Below are 16,178 nucleotides of genomic sequence, written 5' to 3' on the forward strand. Positions count from 1 at the left end.
GTGCCTGACAGGTGCCCGACAGGCCTTTGTTAAATTCATCAGTGTCAGTGACGGCAGAGCCAGAACAAGTCTCCCCACGTCCTTCCCGTTCTTTTTGCCAGTCCCCTGCCAGCTCTGGGACAGGCAGGCTCACTTCCCTTCTCAGCCTCAGTTTCCCCATCTGTAAAATGAGCAGGTTTGAGGAGGGCTTTTGAAGATCTTTATTGCTCAAGACTTTATGGCTCAAAATTTCTCTGTCGGGGCGCCTGGGTGGCACAGTCAGTTGAACATCAGACTCTAATTTCCCCTTCAGTAGTGATCTCGCTCCACGCAGAGTCTGCTGGAGACTCTCTCTCCCTCTCTCTCTTCCCCTCCCTGCTCTCTCTCAAAATAAAGAAATAAATCTTTAAAAAAAAAAGTCTCTGCCAAAGGCTAGACAGTAAATATCTTAGACTTTGTCGGCCAATATGGTCTCTGCGGCAACTACTCGACAGTGCACTATCCCACACAAACAGCCAGAGAGAAGAGAGAGATAAGTAAGTGTGGCTGTGTTCCAATAAAACTTTATCACGGACACGGAAATCTGAATTCCATATACTTTTCACGTATCATGAAATCTTCTTCTTATAATTATAATGGAGAACCCATTCTTAGCAATCAGACTACACACACACAGGCATGGCCTGATCTGGCCCCCCAGGCATCATTTGCTAAGTCCTACTCTGGGGCAATACTGTTTTGAGATGGATTTGCCATTGGAGTTGGAAACAGTAAATCTCTGACCATCTCAGAAAAATGGGCTAGAAACAGATTTCTTCCACCATGGAAGGAAAGAGCTGCGCCAAACGAGCCAAGAGAATTTGATAATTCTAATCTATGCATATAGGTGCTTCATAGAAAAAGCATGGACTGGGGCACCTGGGTGGCTCAGTGGATTAAGCTGCTGCCTTTGGCTCAGGTCATGATCTCAGGGTCCTGGGATCGAGTCCCACATCGGGCTCTCTGCTCAGCAGGGAGCCTGCTTCCCTCTCTCGCTCTGCCCGCCTCTCTGTCTACCTGTGATCTCTCTCTGTCAAATAAATAAATAAAATCTTAAAAAAAAAAAAAAAAGAAAAAGCATGGACTATGAAGCTAGACCAACCTAGGTTCAAATTCTAGCTCTGCTACTTACTAGCTGTGCGATCTTGGACAAGACACTTAACCTCTCTGGGCCTCAATTTGCACATGTACAAAACAATGCTGATAGGAGCAGCAATGTTACAAGGTTCTTATGAGGATTCAGTGAATTTTTACATATGGAATTTTAAGGCATGCCTGGCACACAGGAAGCACTATATCAAGGTTAGCCGTCATCAATAAGTAAAGTATTTTCCAAAGGGGAGGCTTACCTGCGACAAATTTGTACCTCTGCCTGGAAGAATTTTTCGACTGATCCTGGACCTGAGTAGGCCACCTGTGGGAAAAGAATGAAACATGAAAATCCAGGCTTGCCAGTAGAGCTTCCACCCCTTACTTGAAACCAAGAAGTACTCACCTCTCTGAGCTTCTTGAAGACAAATGGCATGCCATGCCTTTGCCCTTTGTAGATGTCAGCAAAGGTCCCCTCACTGATTTTGTGGTTTTGGTTGAAGTTATCAGTTGCCTGGACCACATCTGCCTCGCTCCAGAAAAGGCTGTCTTCAGCTCGGCTCACAAGTGTTTCCTGCTTAGGAATGGAGGTACTAAAGCCCTGGGAATGCAGACAGAAGAGATGGAGATTAGTATGGGATTAATATGGAAACTATTTGTTCCCTACTACCTCAGGGAGTCTTAGCTCATCAAAGCTGAAGAGGTGGGGGAGTTCATCTTGTCCAGTGAGGAGAAACGGTCCTTTATAGGACATGGATAGGGCCCGCTCAAATCCCAGCTCTGCTTCTAACTGGCTCTCTGACCTTGGGGAAGCAGCTTAACCTCTCTGAACCTTAGTTTCCAGAGCAGCAAAAATGAAGATAACCACAGGACTCTGGAGGGTAATCCTGCAGATCAATTAAAATGTGAATATTCCTGGCACGTGGCTGGGGTTTTTGCTTTGTCTTTTTCCCCTGTTTACAAAAGTGAGAACCAAGGAGGTCAGAGAGCTAAGGTGAGGCCACAGCTGGTCAGCAGCTGAACTGGTGCTCCGGGTCCTACACATGGTATACATGCTGGGAAGCAGGATCTAGGTTCACACAACCAAATGCAATTCTGTGTGAGTCTCTGAAAAGCAGCTCTCCTTTAGTCACGTACCTTCTTAAAAATAGGTGAACAGAGGTTTAACTTTTTTTAAAGTTATCTATGCTCTTACAGATAGTTTTTGAAAATTAGAGGGGGAAAACCATCCACGATCCCATTATCCACTTAACTGCTATGAGAGTTTAAAGTATTTCTTATAAATTAGATACACAGGATTTTTTTTTAAGATTTTATTTATTTATTTGACAGAGAGAGAGAGAGATCACAAGCAGGCAGAGAGGCAGACAGAGACAGAAAGGGAAGCAGGCTCCCTGCTAAGCAGAGAGCCCAATGCGGGGCTCGATCCCAGGACTCCGAGACCATGACCTGAGCCAAAAGGCAGAGGCTTAACCCACTGAGCCACCCAGGTGCCCTAGGATTTCTCTTTAAAATCAGGATCATGCCATACATAGTTTTGAATTCTGGTGATTTCACTTAACACTATACCATGATCATTCTGCCAATTAGTAAATTGTCTTTGAAGATTAGTAATTATATATTAAAAAAGAAAACATGCTTAAGTGCTTGTCTCCTTTATGGAAGAGTCTCATTAACCAGACCCATGTAGCATTGGCTTTTCCGCTAGGCACCCTGCCCAGGATACTTTTAGAGGCCCACAAAAATGTTTTTATTTCTTTTAAAGCCAGAAGAATAAGAATGAACTTTTAGAGTCAAAGAAATTGTTTTAATTTTTTAATACAACTTGGATTAGGTTCATCTTTGTGTCAATGCAATTGTAAAATATAATCCTTTTTTTTTTTCATGAAGGAAAGAAAAGGCCCATGAAGGCAAATGTGTCTAAGACCCTAAAGGTCACATGCGGTCCTGGACCCAGGTACTGCAAATTTGGGATAATTCAGACATGTATTGGGTGGGAAAGGGTTAGAAGAGAGGTGGTTTGTAAGCAAATGACTTAGTATACATGTAACCAATATATATATATATTTTTTTGTAACCAATATATTTTATGGGGAGAAAGATGCCATGTATCAGCTCCCATAAAACACAAAGAATGGAAAAGCACATTTAAAAATATGTATTCGTGGGGCGAAAACACGTATTATGTATTTATGAATACATAAAAACATGTATTCAGTGGGTTGAGGCCTCTGCCTTCAGCTCGGGTCATTGTCTCAGGGTCCTGGGATAGAGTCCCATATCGGGCTCTCTGCTCAGCAGGGAGCCTGCTTCCCCCTCTCTCTCTCTGCCTGTCTCTCTGCCTGCTTGTGATCTCTGTCAAATAAATAAATAAATAAATAAAATAAATCTAAAAAAACCCCACATGTATTCGTGTAAAGTGCACCCACAATCCCAGGGCCCCAGGCCCTAGCTGCATTGACAGCCTGCATTTAGTCTTGGAAGCTTGGAGTAATTCCTTTCTCCCTATCCCCTTAACCCCTAGCCCCCATTTTGGTCTTTTTTTTTTTTTTTCCATTTTATTCATTTATGTCATCTTTATACCCAACATAGGGCTCAAACTCACGACCCCAAGATCAAGAGCTATAAGCTCTCCTGACTGAGCCAGCCAGGAGCCCCAACACATTGCATTTTTGAGTGGGAGCCACAAGCTGGGGGTGGGGGGAGGGAGGCGGTATTCCCAGATTTACCTTTGAATCAGATGAAACAGGAAAGTCAGTTTTTAAGGAATGAGGGGCATCTGCAGAAGGAGGCGGGAGGTTGGCTCTGGCTGGAGCAGGCCCTGAAGAGGAGGGACCATGGGTCTGGCCGTGCCCTAGAAAGGAGGAAAACAGGAGGGGTTGGCAACCAGTTCCCACACCAATTTCTCCTTCATTCCACAAACACTTTTGGTCACTAATGACACCTGCTATTTCCTGACACCCCCAGGGGCCAGCCTACACACTCCTCATGAACTGCCTCAGTGAAGCTCTGTGACAGCCCCATAGGTTGGTTCCATATATGATTCCCACTGGGCCAGGGGAGAAGTAGAGGCACTGGAGGTGGCTACTGGCTACTCAGCCAGTAAGTGGCAGAGCCAGGCTTCAGATGGACATCCATGTGACTTCCAAGCCCTACTCCGGCCCACCTCCCACACAAGGAGCAATGAAGGACACGGAGGTGATTAGCTGTGGAGCCCACCTTCCAGAAAACTGCATTGCAGCAGCAATGGCAATAACCAGCCTCCAAGGGCAGAGGCAGCAGAGAGGCCACCCAAGTAGGTTGGGAAGCCAAGGAGGGTTTCACAGAGGATTTCAAAAAAGTGGATAAAGTGGGCACTGAAGGAGTGGGACTGGCTGTGGGGAGGTATGAGAGCAGGCAAACCCAGGCATGCAGAAATTACTCAGGCATGCTTAGCTAGCAAACACCACTGTCACACAAGGCCCTGCTCTAAATGAGTCAGTGTGTTAAGTCTCTTAACCATGACAACAATCCTAGGAGACAGGTACTATTACCATGCTCTCTTTACAGATGGTGAAACTGAGGCAGAGAGAGGTGAAGAAAGCTTTCTAAGGGCACACAGTCAGTGGCTCTAGAGTCCATGGTTTGTTGTTGTTGTTGTTGTTGTTGTTGTTGTTGTTGTTGTTGTTTTAGGCAGGCTCCATGCAGGGCACCCAATGCAGGGCATGGAGCCCAAGGCAGGGCTTGAACTCACAGCCCCGAGATCAAGACCTGAGCTCAAATCAAGAGTTGGCAGCTCAACTGACTGAGTCAACCCGGCATCCCTGGAATCCGTGCTCTTAATCCCTTAGAGAATGAGGAAGATTCAGGAGAGAGAGGGCTTGAAGAGTAGTTTGAGGTCACGTAAAAGCCAGGTTAAAGAGGTGATATTTCTTTGAGGGGCACCAGAAAAGGATTAACCTGAACACTAACAAGGCAGTCTGGAGTCTGATGAATTAGAGTGGGTACAAGCCAGGGTCAAGATGGCATGAGGGACAAGCTGTGGTGGCTGATCCACACAGGAGCAGGCCTTGGCCAGAGCCAGAAGCTTCAGATGTCATCATCTGGAAACTCCCAGCTGGCCCCATGACTGGGATGGCCTCTGAGTAACTGGGCACCAGCCCTCCAAGGGAACCTGGCCTTGACCCCAGGGTTGCTGGCCCAAGCCACCTGTTTCAGGTATTTCTGGTTTATAACATCAGGAAATGAGGGATTAATCTGGAACTTTGGCTATAAAAAAGAAAATTAATTCAGAAGACTGAAAATAGCACCCTGATGAAGCTAGAATCAGGCTTACTAAACTATCAACCGAGACAACTGATAAAACAAAGCTCACCTAACGCCAGCTAAGCCTCTTTCATCCTCACAGAGCCCAAGAGGAGGGGCGGCCTAAGCCTCTCTCCGAGTCCATGGTTCTAGACCTCCAGACAGCTGAGAGCCCCGCCACACTCTCAAATCCATGCCCACATCCACCCAAGCTTCCCAGGGGCTGCTCCCCTGTGACTAAAGTGTGGAGGGGACAAGAAGGGGAGACCCAGGGCCCTGCTCTCCCTAAAGACACCAGCCTTAGACACTCCCACCCAACCTGCCCACCTTTTCTCCTTCACCCAGACCCCTAGCCTCCTCCAGCTTCACCCAGCTCCTTCCCTATTTTCTCTAAGGCCTTTGTCCTGTGAAAATCCTCCTGCTTCTCAGGTGACCTCGTCCAATACAGGCCTCTGCTAGGGACCTCTGCTGACAGGCCACTGCTGCCTCTAGCCACACCCTGCCTTCTCTCAGCCTCGGCTCAGTACCCTTGGCTTGGGTCCCCAAACTGTGGTCATGTTCATCCCTCTCCTAATTGTTAGCTGTGTCTCTGTGCCACCTCACTGTGAGTGACTTGATGTTTTTCTTTCAATCCGCTTTAATTCACACATGATGTATCTAGCCTTGAAATCCCCAGAGTTTTTTGCGCATGAGATATACATCTTTTCTAACATCAGAGCTCTCTTGAACCACGGGGAGCCAGGCTCCACGCCCTGGGGACCGCTGATCTAGGCTGCTCCATTTCCCTCTCGCTTCCCCACTCAAGTTCTGTCCTATGCTGGCCCCACCCAGCGCTGGCCTCAGGACAGGGTTCTCACTGTGCGGATGGTCCCTCTCCCTTTGCCCACTGACTCGCAGGCCAGCACTGGCTTCACATAAATCATGACTTTCTGGGCTGGCTTGATGCCTGGGATTCTCCTGAGGTTGGGAGTGTGTCACCGAGATCTGCTCTTGTGACATATGAGGGCTACTAGTTGAAGGAGGGGCTCTTTATCTCTGTGGTTTTGGGGAGAAAGTGAATGGGATTGGAGCCAATGCCGCAAAGCTGACAAATCAGATAAGAACTAGACTTGCTTTGCAAATGTTTGGTGGAAGCCCTGGGTCAGGGAAGACACTCAGCCTCACACATGTCCTTTCCAAAGCACTCACCCTCCATGTGCCAAAACTTTTACTAAGAAAAACATTTCCTACAGAAGTCTTTCTGAAATGTCGGCTTTGCCAAGCAGAATACACCGACTCTTGTTCTGCTGGGCTGGGTCACACTACAGGCATGAGTCAAGAGCACTGGGGAGGGAGGTTGCTGCATCCTGCCCTGGAGCTCCCCACCCCCTTTGTCCATATCAGTGCAAAGTCCTCTCCAGATGAGGCTGGTTTCTGCAGTAGCCCTAGATAAGGAACACCAGACTTGGTAACCCCTATCCCTTCCTCCATCTGGGCCAGCATTCCCCTAGAATTTCCCTGCTTTACTGTAATTCTTCCCTTTGGCCATCGACCAGTATCACCTTTGCTTGAGGACCACTTTCCCTTATCTTTAACTGCTGATCATAGTTCTGCCCTGGTTTTTGTTTTTTATCTTTAGCTACAGTTAACAGGTCAGATTCCCTGGCCTAGAATTATTTTCCCAGCTTCAGCCTATCTGGGGTGTCCAGAACACTCCTAATATTAACTAACATTTGATGGGCACCTAATGGTAGCAACACTGACATGTTGCCATAGCAACTATGACATGTTGACATAGGCTTTCGTTACTGTGCCTGCTTTTTTTAAGATTTTACTTATTCATTTAGAGAGAGACAGCACCTGTGAGTGGGGAGAGGGGCACAGGCGGAGGGAGAGAGACAATCTCAAACAGACTCTGCACTGAGCGCAGAGCCCAATGTGGGACTCAATCTCACAACCCCAAGATCATGACCCCCCGAAATCAAGAGTCAGTCGCCCAACCAACTGAGCTACCCAGGCACCCCTTTATCTTTTTAGATAAAGAAACCAAGGTAGAGAGAAGCTAAGTAATTCTCCTGCCAGAAACTGAGAGGTAGGATTCAAATACAGGTTTGGCTAATGCACACATCCAGGTGCGCTCCTCTAGGCAGATGCTGACCCTGGCTTCAGGAACAGCATCAATGAACTGAGATTTCTTGGATTTGGGAGCTTCAGCTCACCACTCGGAGCCTACAGCAGAGCAGAAGGGAGGCCAGGCCCCCGGGGAGAGGTGGTGAGAAGGGACACGTGGGTGCAAATAGTGTGAATAATGGTACCCCTTCCCCGAGCCCCCTGACACTGCCCCAGGGAAGCCATCCTCGGGCTGAGTCCTTCCATCATTTGACAAACTGTCCCCGAACCCTTCCCTGGGCACAAGGCGGTGGAGCCCAATCTGAAGTGGTCTGAAAGGCTCTGGGACGGCAGTGATGTTGGTGTTAAGGACAGAGGCATTTAAACCGCACTACTCAGATGCGACTTCCTACTTCCGTGAGCAAATCACCTCAGGTGCCGTGGAACAAAGCAGCAGATGTGTGAGGGGCAGAGGAGAGGAAGGTGGGGGAGGTGGGCAGGCAGCATCGGTCAGCGCCCCACACACACAGCTGCCATGGGCAGCACAGAGCGGAGAGGTCATCAAGCTCTCAGCTGGAACCAGCAGCAGGACCCACCTGTACTCGGGACTCAGGAAACCACAGGGAAAATACCTGGGTCCCAGAGCATGTGACCTTAGCGGGCTGTGTAACTTCTCTATGCCTCAGTTTCCTCATCTGTAAAATGGGGATAATCACCGTACCTAACTTGTACAGCTAACTGAGGATTACGTAGGCCTCTCTGATGTGCTTAGAACGGTGTCTGGCACAGAGAGAGCCCTCAATTTCAGAGCTTTTTTCTTCCTATAAAAACGGTAATAAGCAGTTTATATTCTGTTGGTATCTGACTTTTTTTTTACTTTTTAAATTCAATATATTGTGAGCATGTCTCCATGTATGTATACACATCCACAACATTTTTAACAGTATTGTATTGTTTTAATTTTACCATCCTCCTTGTTATTTTCAATTTTTTGCTATTATATGCTGAGCTGAATATCCTGATAGATAAAACATTTCCTTAAATACATTTCCTTTAAATTAAAAATTTTAATTTAATTTAAAATACCTGGGCCTGGAAAGGTGACTGGCCCCACAGACGGCCCCTTTTCTTGTTCTTCTTCAGTGTTTCTTACAGAAGCTGCCAACGGCCCTCCTGGCTTCGCAGCGTCTGGGAAGTCTAGGAAAGAAGACTTGATTTCAGGAACTGGTTTCCATGAAACAAGGTTGAAAGACAAAAAGCAACTATTACTCAATGAAGTGGGAAAGCCATCAAGAGTGGGGTCTACAAGTCAGAGACCCGGGCTCTGTTCCTGGCTCCATCTTGAATTCACTGTGGCCGGATAAGTTCTTCCCCTCCTGGCCTCGGCCTCCCCATGTATGTACTGGGGGGACATGACAATTTCCTGTGATGGGTCCGGCTCTGACATGGAGTCACCCAAAACTGGCTTCCAATCCTACCAGCGGTGTGACCTTAGACAAGACCCTCTCCTCTGAGCCTGTTTCCTCAGCTATAAAGTAGAGAGGGTTGGGATGCCTGTGTAGGTCAGTGGGTTAAGCATCTGCCTTCGGCTCAGGTCATGATCCCAGAGTCCTGGGATTGAGCCTCGCATCAGGCTCCCTGTTCAGCGGGGTGTCTGCTTCTCCCTCTACCCCTTCCCCCCACCATGCTCTCTCTCACTCACTCACTTGCTCACTTGCTCTAGCTCTATCTCAAATAAATAAGTAAATAATCTGGAGAGGGTACCTGTCTAAAAGGGCTATTAAGAGGAAGGTAATGGGAACATAGACGTGGAAGGGCTTTTCATAGACTACACTAATTTCCCCGAACATGGGAGGAAGTTACAAATCTTCACCCCACCAAGTCCCTAGGGGAGCCCCTACATATGAAAGCCTGGTGGTCCTACAGCTCCCCCTTCCACAAGCATGGAATCACGTCTTATAGATGGGGATCCTGCAGAGAGCCCCTCTGTCAACAGAGCACTAAACATGCCACACCCAGCTGTGCAGCCTTCAAATCCTCACAAGCTGTTTGCTTTTCATCCCCACCAGAAATGAGGAAACTGAGGCCTGAGCAGGTTAAGTGGCTAGCCAAAGATCACAGGGCCTGGACAGGCAGGACTGGCCAAAGAAGTCTGGCTGGAGGTTCCCTGGTTCTTGAGAAGAATCCCTTCCCCTTTGCACCAAGGTGAGAAACCCCAAAGATGGTGTGAGGGTGTATCTACACCGGCTCCTGACCAGCTCCTCAGAGCCCGCATGTAGTCTGTGACACAACTTCCTCTCACCTCCCTCAGTACTTTCCTGGCATCGTCTCCACCGGCCAGCAACCGCCTCCATCTGGGGCAGCCTCCAGACCACTGCCCAGGCCACATCTTGCTAAAATACAACTCTTGTCTCTTCACTTCCCTGTTTAAAGCCTTTATGAACTCCCACAGTCCAGATGAAGCGCACACTCTTCTCCCAGATCCTTGTATCTCCCCATTAACTTCCAGACCAAACCCAAAGTCCAGAGCCCTGCATTCAAGGCCTTTCACCATTGGGTGGTCCGGGGCGGACCCATATTTGAGAACCACAGAAACAGGGGCACTGGAATTCTAGGGACAGCCTCCATCTTGCTCGCACATGCATCAGGTGGGGCTAGGACGAAACATCTCCAGCCTTTGAGTTTCCCTCCGGTAGCAATTCCTCTAACAGGTAAACCGTGTCTCTCTCAAAACAAAACCCATTGTTACCAAGAGGCCAAGCTTTTCAAACCCAAGATTTAGGACTAGAACTATAATGCCGGGCACTTGGGTGGTTCAGTGGGTTAAGCCTTTGCCTTCGGCTCAGATCATGATCTCGGGGTCCTGGGATCGAGCCCCGCATCGGGCTCTCTGCTCAGTGGGGAACCTGCTTCCCCCTCTTTCTCTGCCTGCCTGTCTGCTGCTTGTGATCTCTCTCTCTCTCTCTGTCAAATAAATAAATAAAATATTTTTTAAAACAAGAACAATAATGCCTAAGAATACATGGCACTACGCTTATAAGGAACCACAGAGACTGATTTTCAAGATAATCTCTGGTGGCTGACAGAATTGTCTGCATTTTATTTTTAAGTACATTGAGGTTCAGATGGGTGAGATGATTTGCCTCCAATCAAACAACTGGTAAGATTCAAAGCTAGGGCTGGTTTCACCACCCCCGCTGGACTGGCTCAGCAGAAGTACTGGGACACCAGTGTTGTGCCCCCTCACAACCCCCCAAGGCCCCTCTGCAGGTGGCACCAACCCGGAGGCTACCTGCACAAGTAGGAGAAGAGGGTGGAAACATGGGAAGAAAGGCTACAGGGAATGCACTAAAGTAGTGAGGAGGCCGAGTGGTGGATGATGGGTGACTTTCTCCTTTCCTGACAATGACTTACGATGATCTCTTAAATGACTGCTGGGTGGCTCAGTGGGTTAAGCCTCTGCCTTCAGCTCAAATCATGATCTCAGGGTAGGGATTGAGCCCCATGTGGGGCTCTCTGCTCAGTAGGGAGCCTGTTTCCCCCTCTCCCTCTGCCTGCCTCTCTACTTGTGCTCTCTCTCTCTCTGTGTGTGTCAAATAAATAAATAAAATCTTTTAAATAAATATAAAAATAAAATTATCTTATGAATGAAGTAGCAGGGCCATCTGACTGGCTCAGCTAGTGGAGCGTGGACCTCTTGATCTTGGGGTGAGTCTGAGACCCAAGGTGGGTATAGAGCTTCCTTAAAAATAAAATCTTTTTTTTTTTTTTAAGATCTTATTCATTTATTTGAGAGAAAGAGTAAGCGAGAAAGAGCGAATGCACAAGTTGGGGTGGGGAGCTTGCAGAGGGAGAAGCAGGCTCCCTACTGAGCCCCAGAAGTGGGGCTCAATCCCGGGTCTCCAGGATTATGACCAGAGCCAAGGGCAGACACCCAACTGACTGAGCTACCCAGGTGCCCTAAAAATAAAATATTAAAAAAAGAAGTAGCGGGGCACCTGGGTGGCTCAGTGGGTTAAGCCTCTGCCTTCAGCTTGAGTCATGGTCTCGGGGTCCTGGGATGGAGCCCTGCATCAGGCTCTCTGCTCAGTGGGGAGCCTGCTTCCCCCTCTCTCTCTGCCTGTCTCACTGCCTACTTGTGATCTCTCTCTGTCAAATAAATAAATAAAATCTTAAAAAAAAAAAGTAGCAGAGCTGAGCTGTTTAGATTTCAGGTTCTGGAATGGAAACCAGCTCTGTCGATCTCATACCCCTTTCCCAAGGATTAAGTGACACAGTGTGTATGACCTGCTCAGCTCCAACATGGGAACTTCATGGTTGTTGCTATTATATTTTTAAAGTATCAGTTATCTCTTCAACAGCCCACATATTGAGTGTAAGGAGGGTAGGACAGGAGTATTTCAGTTTTCATTTAACACAACTTTGAATCATTCACACTGTTTTTAAATAATTTATTTTATATATATGTTTTATTGTGGTAAAATACGCATGACACAAAATTTACCACTTAAATGCCATTTTTTTTAAGATTTTATTTATTTGACAGACAGAGATCACAAGTAGGCAGAGAGGCAGGCAGAGAGGCAGGCAGAGAGAGGGGGAAGCAGGCTCCCTGATAAGCAGAGATCCTGATGTGGGGCTCGATTCCAGCATCCTGAGATCATGACCTGAGCCGAAGGCAGAGGCTTAACCCACTGAGCCACCCAGGTGCCCCCCACCGATGCCATTTTTAAGCCCACAGTTCAGCGACATTACGTCCATTCAGACTATTGTACAACCATCACTGCCACCCACCTCCAGAACCTTTCCGCTTTCCCAAACTGAACTCTGTCCCCATTAAAAACCAACTTCCCGGGATGTCTGGGTGGCTCAGTCAGTTCAGCATCTGCGTTCAGCTCAGGTAATGATCCCAGGGTTCTGGATCGAGTCTCACATCAGGCTCCCTGCTCAGGGGAGAGCCTGCTTCTCCCTCTGCCTCTTTCTGTGTTCCCCCTGCTTGTGCTCACTCACGTGCTCTCTTTCTGACATATAAATAAATAAAATCTTTAAAAAAAAATGAAAAGAAAACTTCCCATCCCTTCCCCCACAACGCCTGGCACCCACCATTCTACTTTCTGTCTCTAGAAATGTGACTGCTCCGTTTAAGTTTTTTAACTTGTGTAGGTGGGGTTTTTTTTGTTTTTCACTTTAACAGCAACTAAAAAAATATCAGTGTCTACCGTACCCATTGACATGGAAAGGTATTACTACACCATTGAGTGACAACAGAACTTAGAGACTACGTAACCAGTGTTCGGTAAAATATGTGTAACAGTATAGAAGACATCTGTGTATGAAGAGAAAAAGAAGCTGAAGAACATATACAAAATGTGAGCAGTGATTATTTCTGGGTAACGTGATTATCAGTGATTTTACACTACAGGGTGGGTTGGTGGGTGGGTTGGCTTTCTGTTTATTCACACGGTAGAATTTTTCAACAATGACCATGCATTGGTTGCAAAGTAAAATAGGTTTCCTAAGGACAAAAAAATCAGGAAGCAAGCTAGCTCGCTACAGTAATGACCAGCACTGGGTCTTCCGAGCTAGAGTGAGTAGCTGTTTGCGCTGGGGAATCCATCTGACCTAGATTAGCAAGCAGGCGATCTCTACGTTCAGATCTGACTCACTTCTGTTTCTTGCCACCCACTGTTTACAATGTGTTCTTGATATTTTCACTACAAGTATTCTCACCACAACCCTGGAAGTAGCAAGGAAGGGACCCGCCCGAGGAAGAAGGTAGAAGAAAGGAGCACTGAGGCAGGAAGGTGGGGGAGGCCAGGGCTGTGGGCAGGACTCCACCCACAGAGGGGACCCCCAGGAGAACACATGCTTTATTCCTTCCCATCTGGGGTCCCCAGGCCCTCAGAAGGTTGTCCATGGGCCAAGCTGCCCCCATCCCACCCCCCAGGCCAAGGCCCTTTTGGCCAAAACTGAGAGCCTATGTGGGAGTCCTCCCCAGCAGCAGCCATGCAGGAGGGACCCATGGAGTCACACACCTTTGCCTTTTGTGGTATCATTCCATTTGTTTCACAGGCCCTTGTGCAAAATGACATGGTAAGTGAGCACCGGCTGTGAAGGCAAATTGGTGAGCAGAGTGGGGACAGAGCCACCTACTCCCAGGTGGTATGACACGAACACTGTGCCCCTGCCCCCAAGAAGAAGGGACCACCCCATGCCACTTGGAGTCTCCTCTCTCTGGCCTGGGGCCTCTCCCAATACCCTCTATCCACAAACCACCCCGGGGTGAGGGGACAATCCTGTTTTCCTCAAAGGGCCACCTCAGTGGTGTCCCAAGATATCTGTGTGTGGAGCAGAAGAGCCAAGGAGGCTCCTCCATGCAAGGCCAGTGACAGCCTGGCCCCAGCTCCCACTGGGTGGGCCAGGCCTGCTGCTGAAGGGGACCTCAGATTACAACTTCCCACAGAGGCCAGGCCCCAACTGAAGGAATGCTCCCAGCTGCACCGTTTCCTGGAGGTCCCACCTGCACCGTGACCTGTGTGTGAGCCCACAAGCACCAGCCCCTTCCCCTGTCTGAGGCCTGGCTGAGCCCTGGTTTCCTCATTGAGGGGACAGAGGGGGATGGAGGGTGAACATCCTGGCCTGACCTCACCACAGCAGAGACCTACTACTGCTGGGGACTTTTTAAACTTCTCTTTCTGCGCAAATCTTCGCCTGTCAGGATGTATGTGGCAGGAACACTGAGGCCACCAGCCCAGCTGTGGCTGACCTCTAGGGCCTCCACCCATGTGGGACATAAAAGACCTCATTATGTTTTCATCCTAAGGAAGAGTTCGGCTTTTCTCTTTGCTTTTCTTGTTCTTTCGCAGTGACACACAGTGGCCTACAGCTGGCACGGTGGGTCATGTGCCAGCACTCGAGGGTGGGGGATCCCACATGGGAAGGGGAGAACTGTCCTGTGGCCTCAGCAGGAGCTACCGCCAGCACATTCCAGGCTGACACCTACCCTCCCACCTAGTCAACCTCTCAGGGTCACATGTGCCACAGAGGTCAGCTGACAGAGCCCCACGTCAGGCCCACGGTGACAATCCAATGACAAATTTCAGTTTCCTGTGAAACCCCTGTCTCAGCATACTGGGACCTTTCAGATGTATTTGAGGTATTGACAATAAATAAGAGGTATAGGGACACCTGGGGGGGCTCAGTCAGTTGAGTGTCTGCCTTCAGCTCAGGTTATGATCCCAGGTTCCTGGGATAAAGCCCCCTATGGTGGGCTCCCTGCTCAGCAGAAAGCCTGCTTCTCCTTCTGTCCCTCCCCCTTCTAGTGCTCTCTGGTTTGCTCACTATCTCAGATAAATAGATAAAAGTCTCTAATAAATAAATAAATAAGAGGCAAAACATCTCCACTTCTCTTCTTGCATTGCTGGTGCCTCATCCGAGTCAGAAGGTGGGCAGTGGGCCTGGGTGGGCCTCCCTTCCCACCATCAAAACCCAGAGAGGGAGACAACGTGGCTTCTCTACCTTTCATGCCTGGCAAACTGATCTCTCATGGCTGGCCGGATACAACACCCACTCTTCAGGCTGCCACACCCGCGTGCTTATTGTAGTAAAAATAGAATATCGATGACAGGATGGGGCAAAACGTTAGTGAGAAAGGGCTGTCACAAACATTAAATCTCCCTGCAGGTTTCCCGTCTGCCAAGGGGAGGCTGGCACCATGCTGGGTGATGTTACTCCTACGACCGAGCTCTAAGTGTAGCTTTGTGCTTTTTTCCCCTGAGATAATATTCTCGAAAAGTGATTCTACACACGTCACGTTGATTCCACAGCATCATGAGATCCAAAAATAAAAATTGTAATCATAGAGTAGAACTGAGCATAAGGGTGGGGAAGCTCCCCTTGGTTTCCAGGTCCAGCCACTACTGCTCCCACCTTGTGCCGAGGGCTAGTTTCTCAACCCTGAGGATTATTTGCATCTATCTGTGGAGTCCTGTCCCAGGACTGCCTCCGGACTCAGTGGGATAAGATAGGTAAAGCCGCCAGCCCGAGGACGGGGACAGGGCACAGACTGTGCAAACGGCCATCCTCTGTCCTCTGTCCCTGCCCAAAACATGCAGAGAAAGAACCTCTGACTCCTAACTTAGGGGCCATGAAGGAAGCATTTGGAGTGAATGGATATGGTCAGCATTTTTTTTTAAAGATTTTATTTATTTATTTGGCAGACAGAGATCACAAGTAGGCAGAGAGGCAGGCAGAGAGAGAGGGGGAAGCAGGCTCCCTGCTGAGCAGAGAGCTCAATGCGGGGCTCGATCCCAGAACCCTGGGATCATGACCTGAGCCGAAGGCAGAGGCTTTAACCCACTGAGCCACCCAGGTGCCCTGGTCAGCATTTTAAACGCTTGAATAGAAACTGTGACTGTCAGCAGGCAGTGGCACGGTCTCGGAAGGCACCGTGGCTGTGGGGCAAAGTAATAGGGGAACCCAGCAGGAAGAGAGGTGTAACCTGCTTCTGCCTGCCTGTGCCATCAGCACCCAACCTTGCCACACACGGGAGGACAGGTAGCTTGGGGTTCCCTCTGCCAAGACTCCCAGGAATGGGGAGGGGATGCCAGGGTCTGAAGGAAGAGTTTCAGTGGCTGTGAGCAGTGAAGGGTGGACATATAGGTTCTCAGAAAAATTAAATCACAGTCTGGATGTTTTCA

At 48.6% G+C, this 16,178-nt stretch overlaps 1 protein-coding gene across 1 annotated transcript in view; it reads right to left on the bottom strand.

Annotated features, from left to right (window-relative positions):
* IRAK2 (interleukin 1 receptor associated kinase 2) overlaps window positions 1–16,178 on the bottom strand; it is a 58,894-nt gene that overhangs the window by 23,112 nt on the left and 19,604 nt on the right. The window contains exons 3-6 of the mRNA XM_080818787.1: window positions 8,566–8,676; window positions 3,837–3,961; window positions 1,514–1,708; window positions 1,368–1,432 (exon numbers count right to left, since the gene is read on the bottom strand). Coding sequence (XP_080674913.1) covers window positions 1,368–1,432; window positions 1,514–1,708; window positions 3,837–3,961; window positions 8,566–8,676 — 496 coding nt within the window. The remainder of the gene's footprint in view (window positions 1–1,367; window positions 1,433–1,513; window positions 1,709–3,836; window positions 3,962–8,565; window positions 8,677–16,178) is intronic.

Source organism: Martes martes (assembly GCF_963455335.1).
Source record: "Martes martes genome assembly, chromosome: 1".
Classification (NCBI taxonomy): Eukaryota; Metazoa; Chordata; class Mammalia; order Carnivora; family Mustelidae; genus Martes; species Martes martes.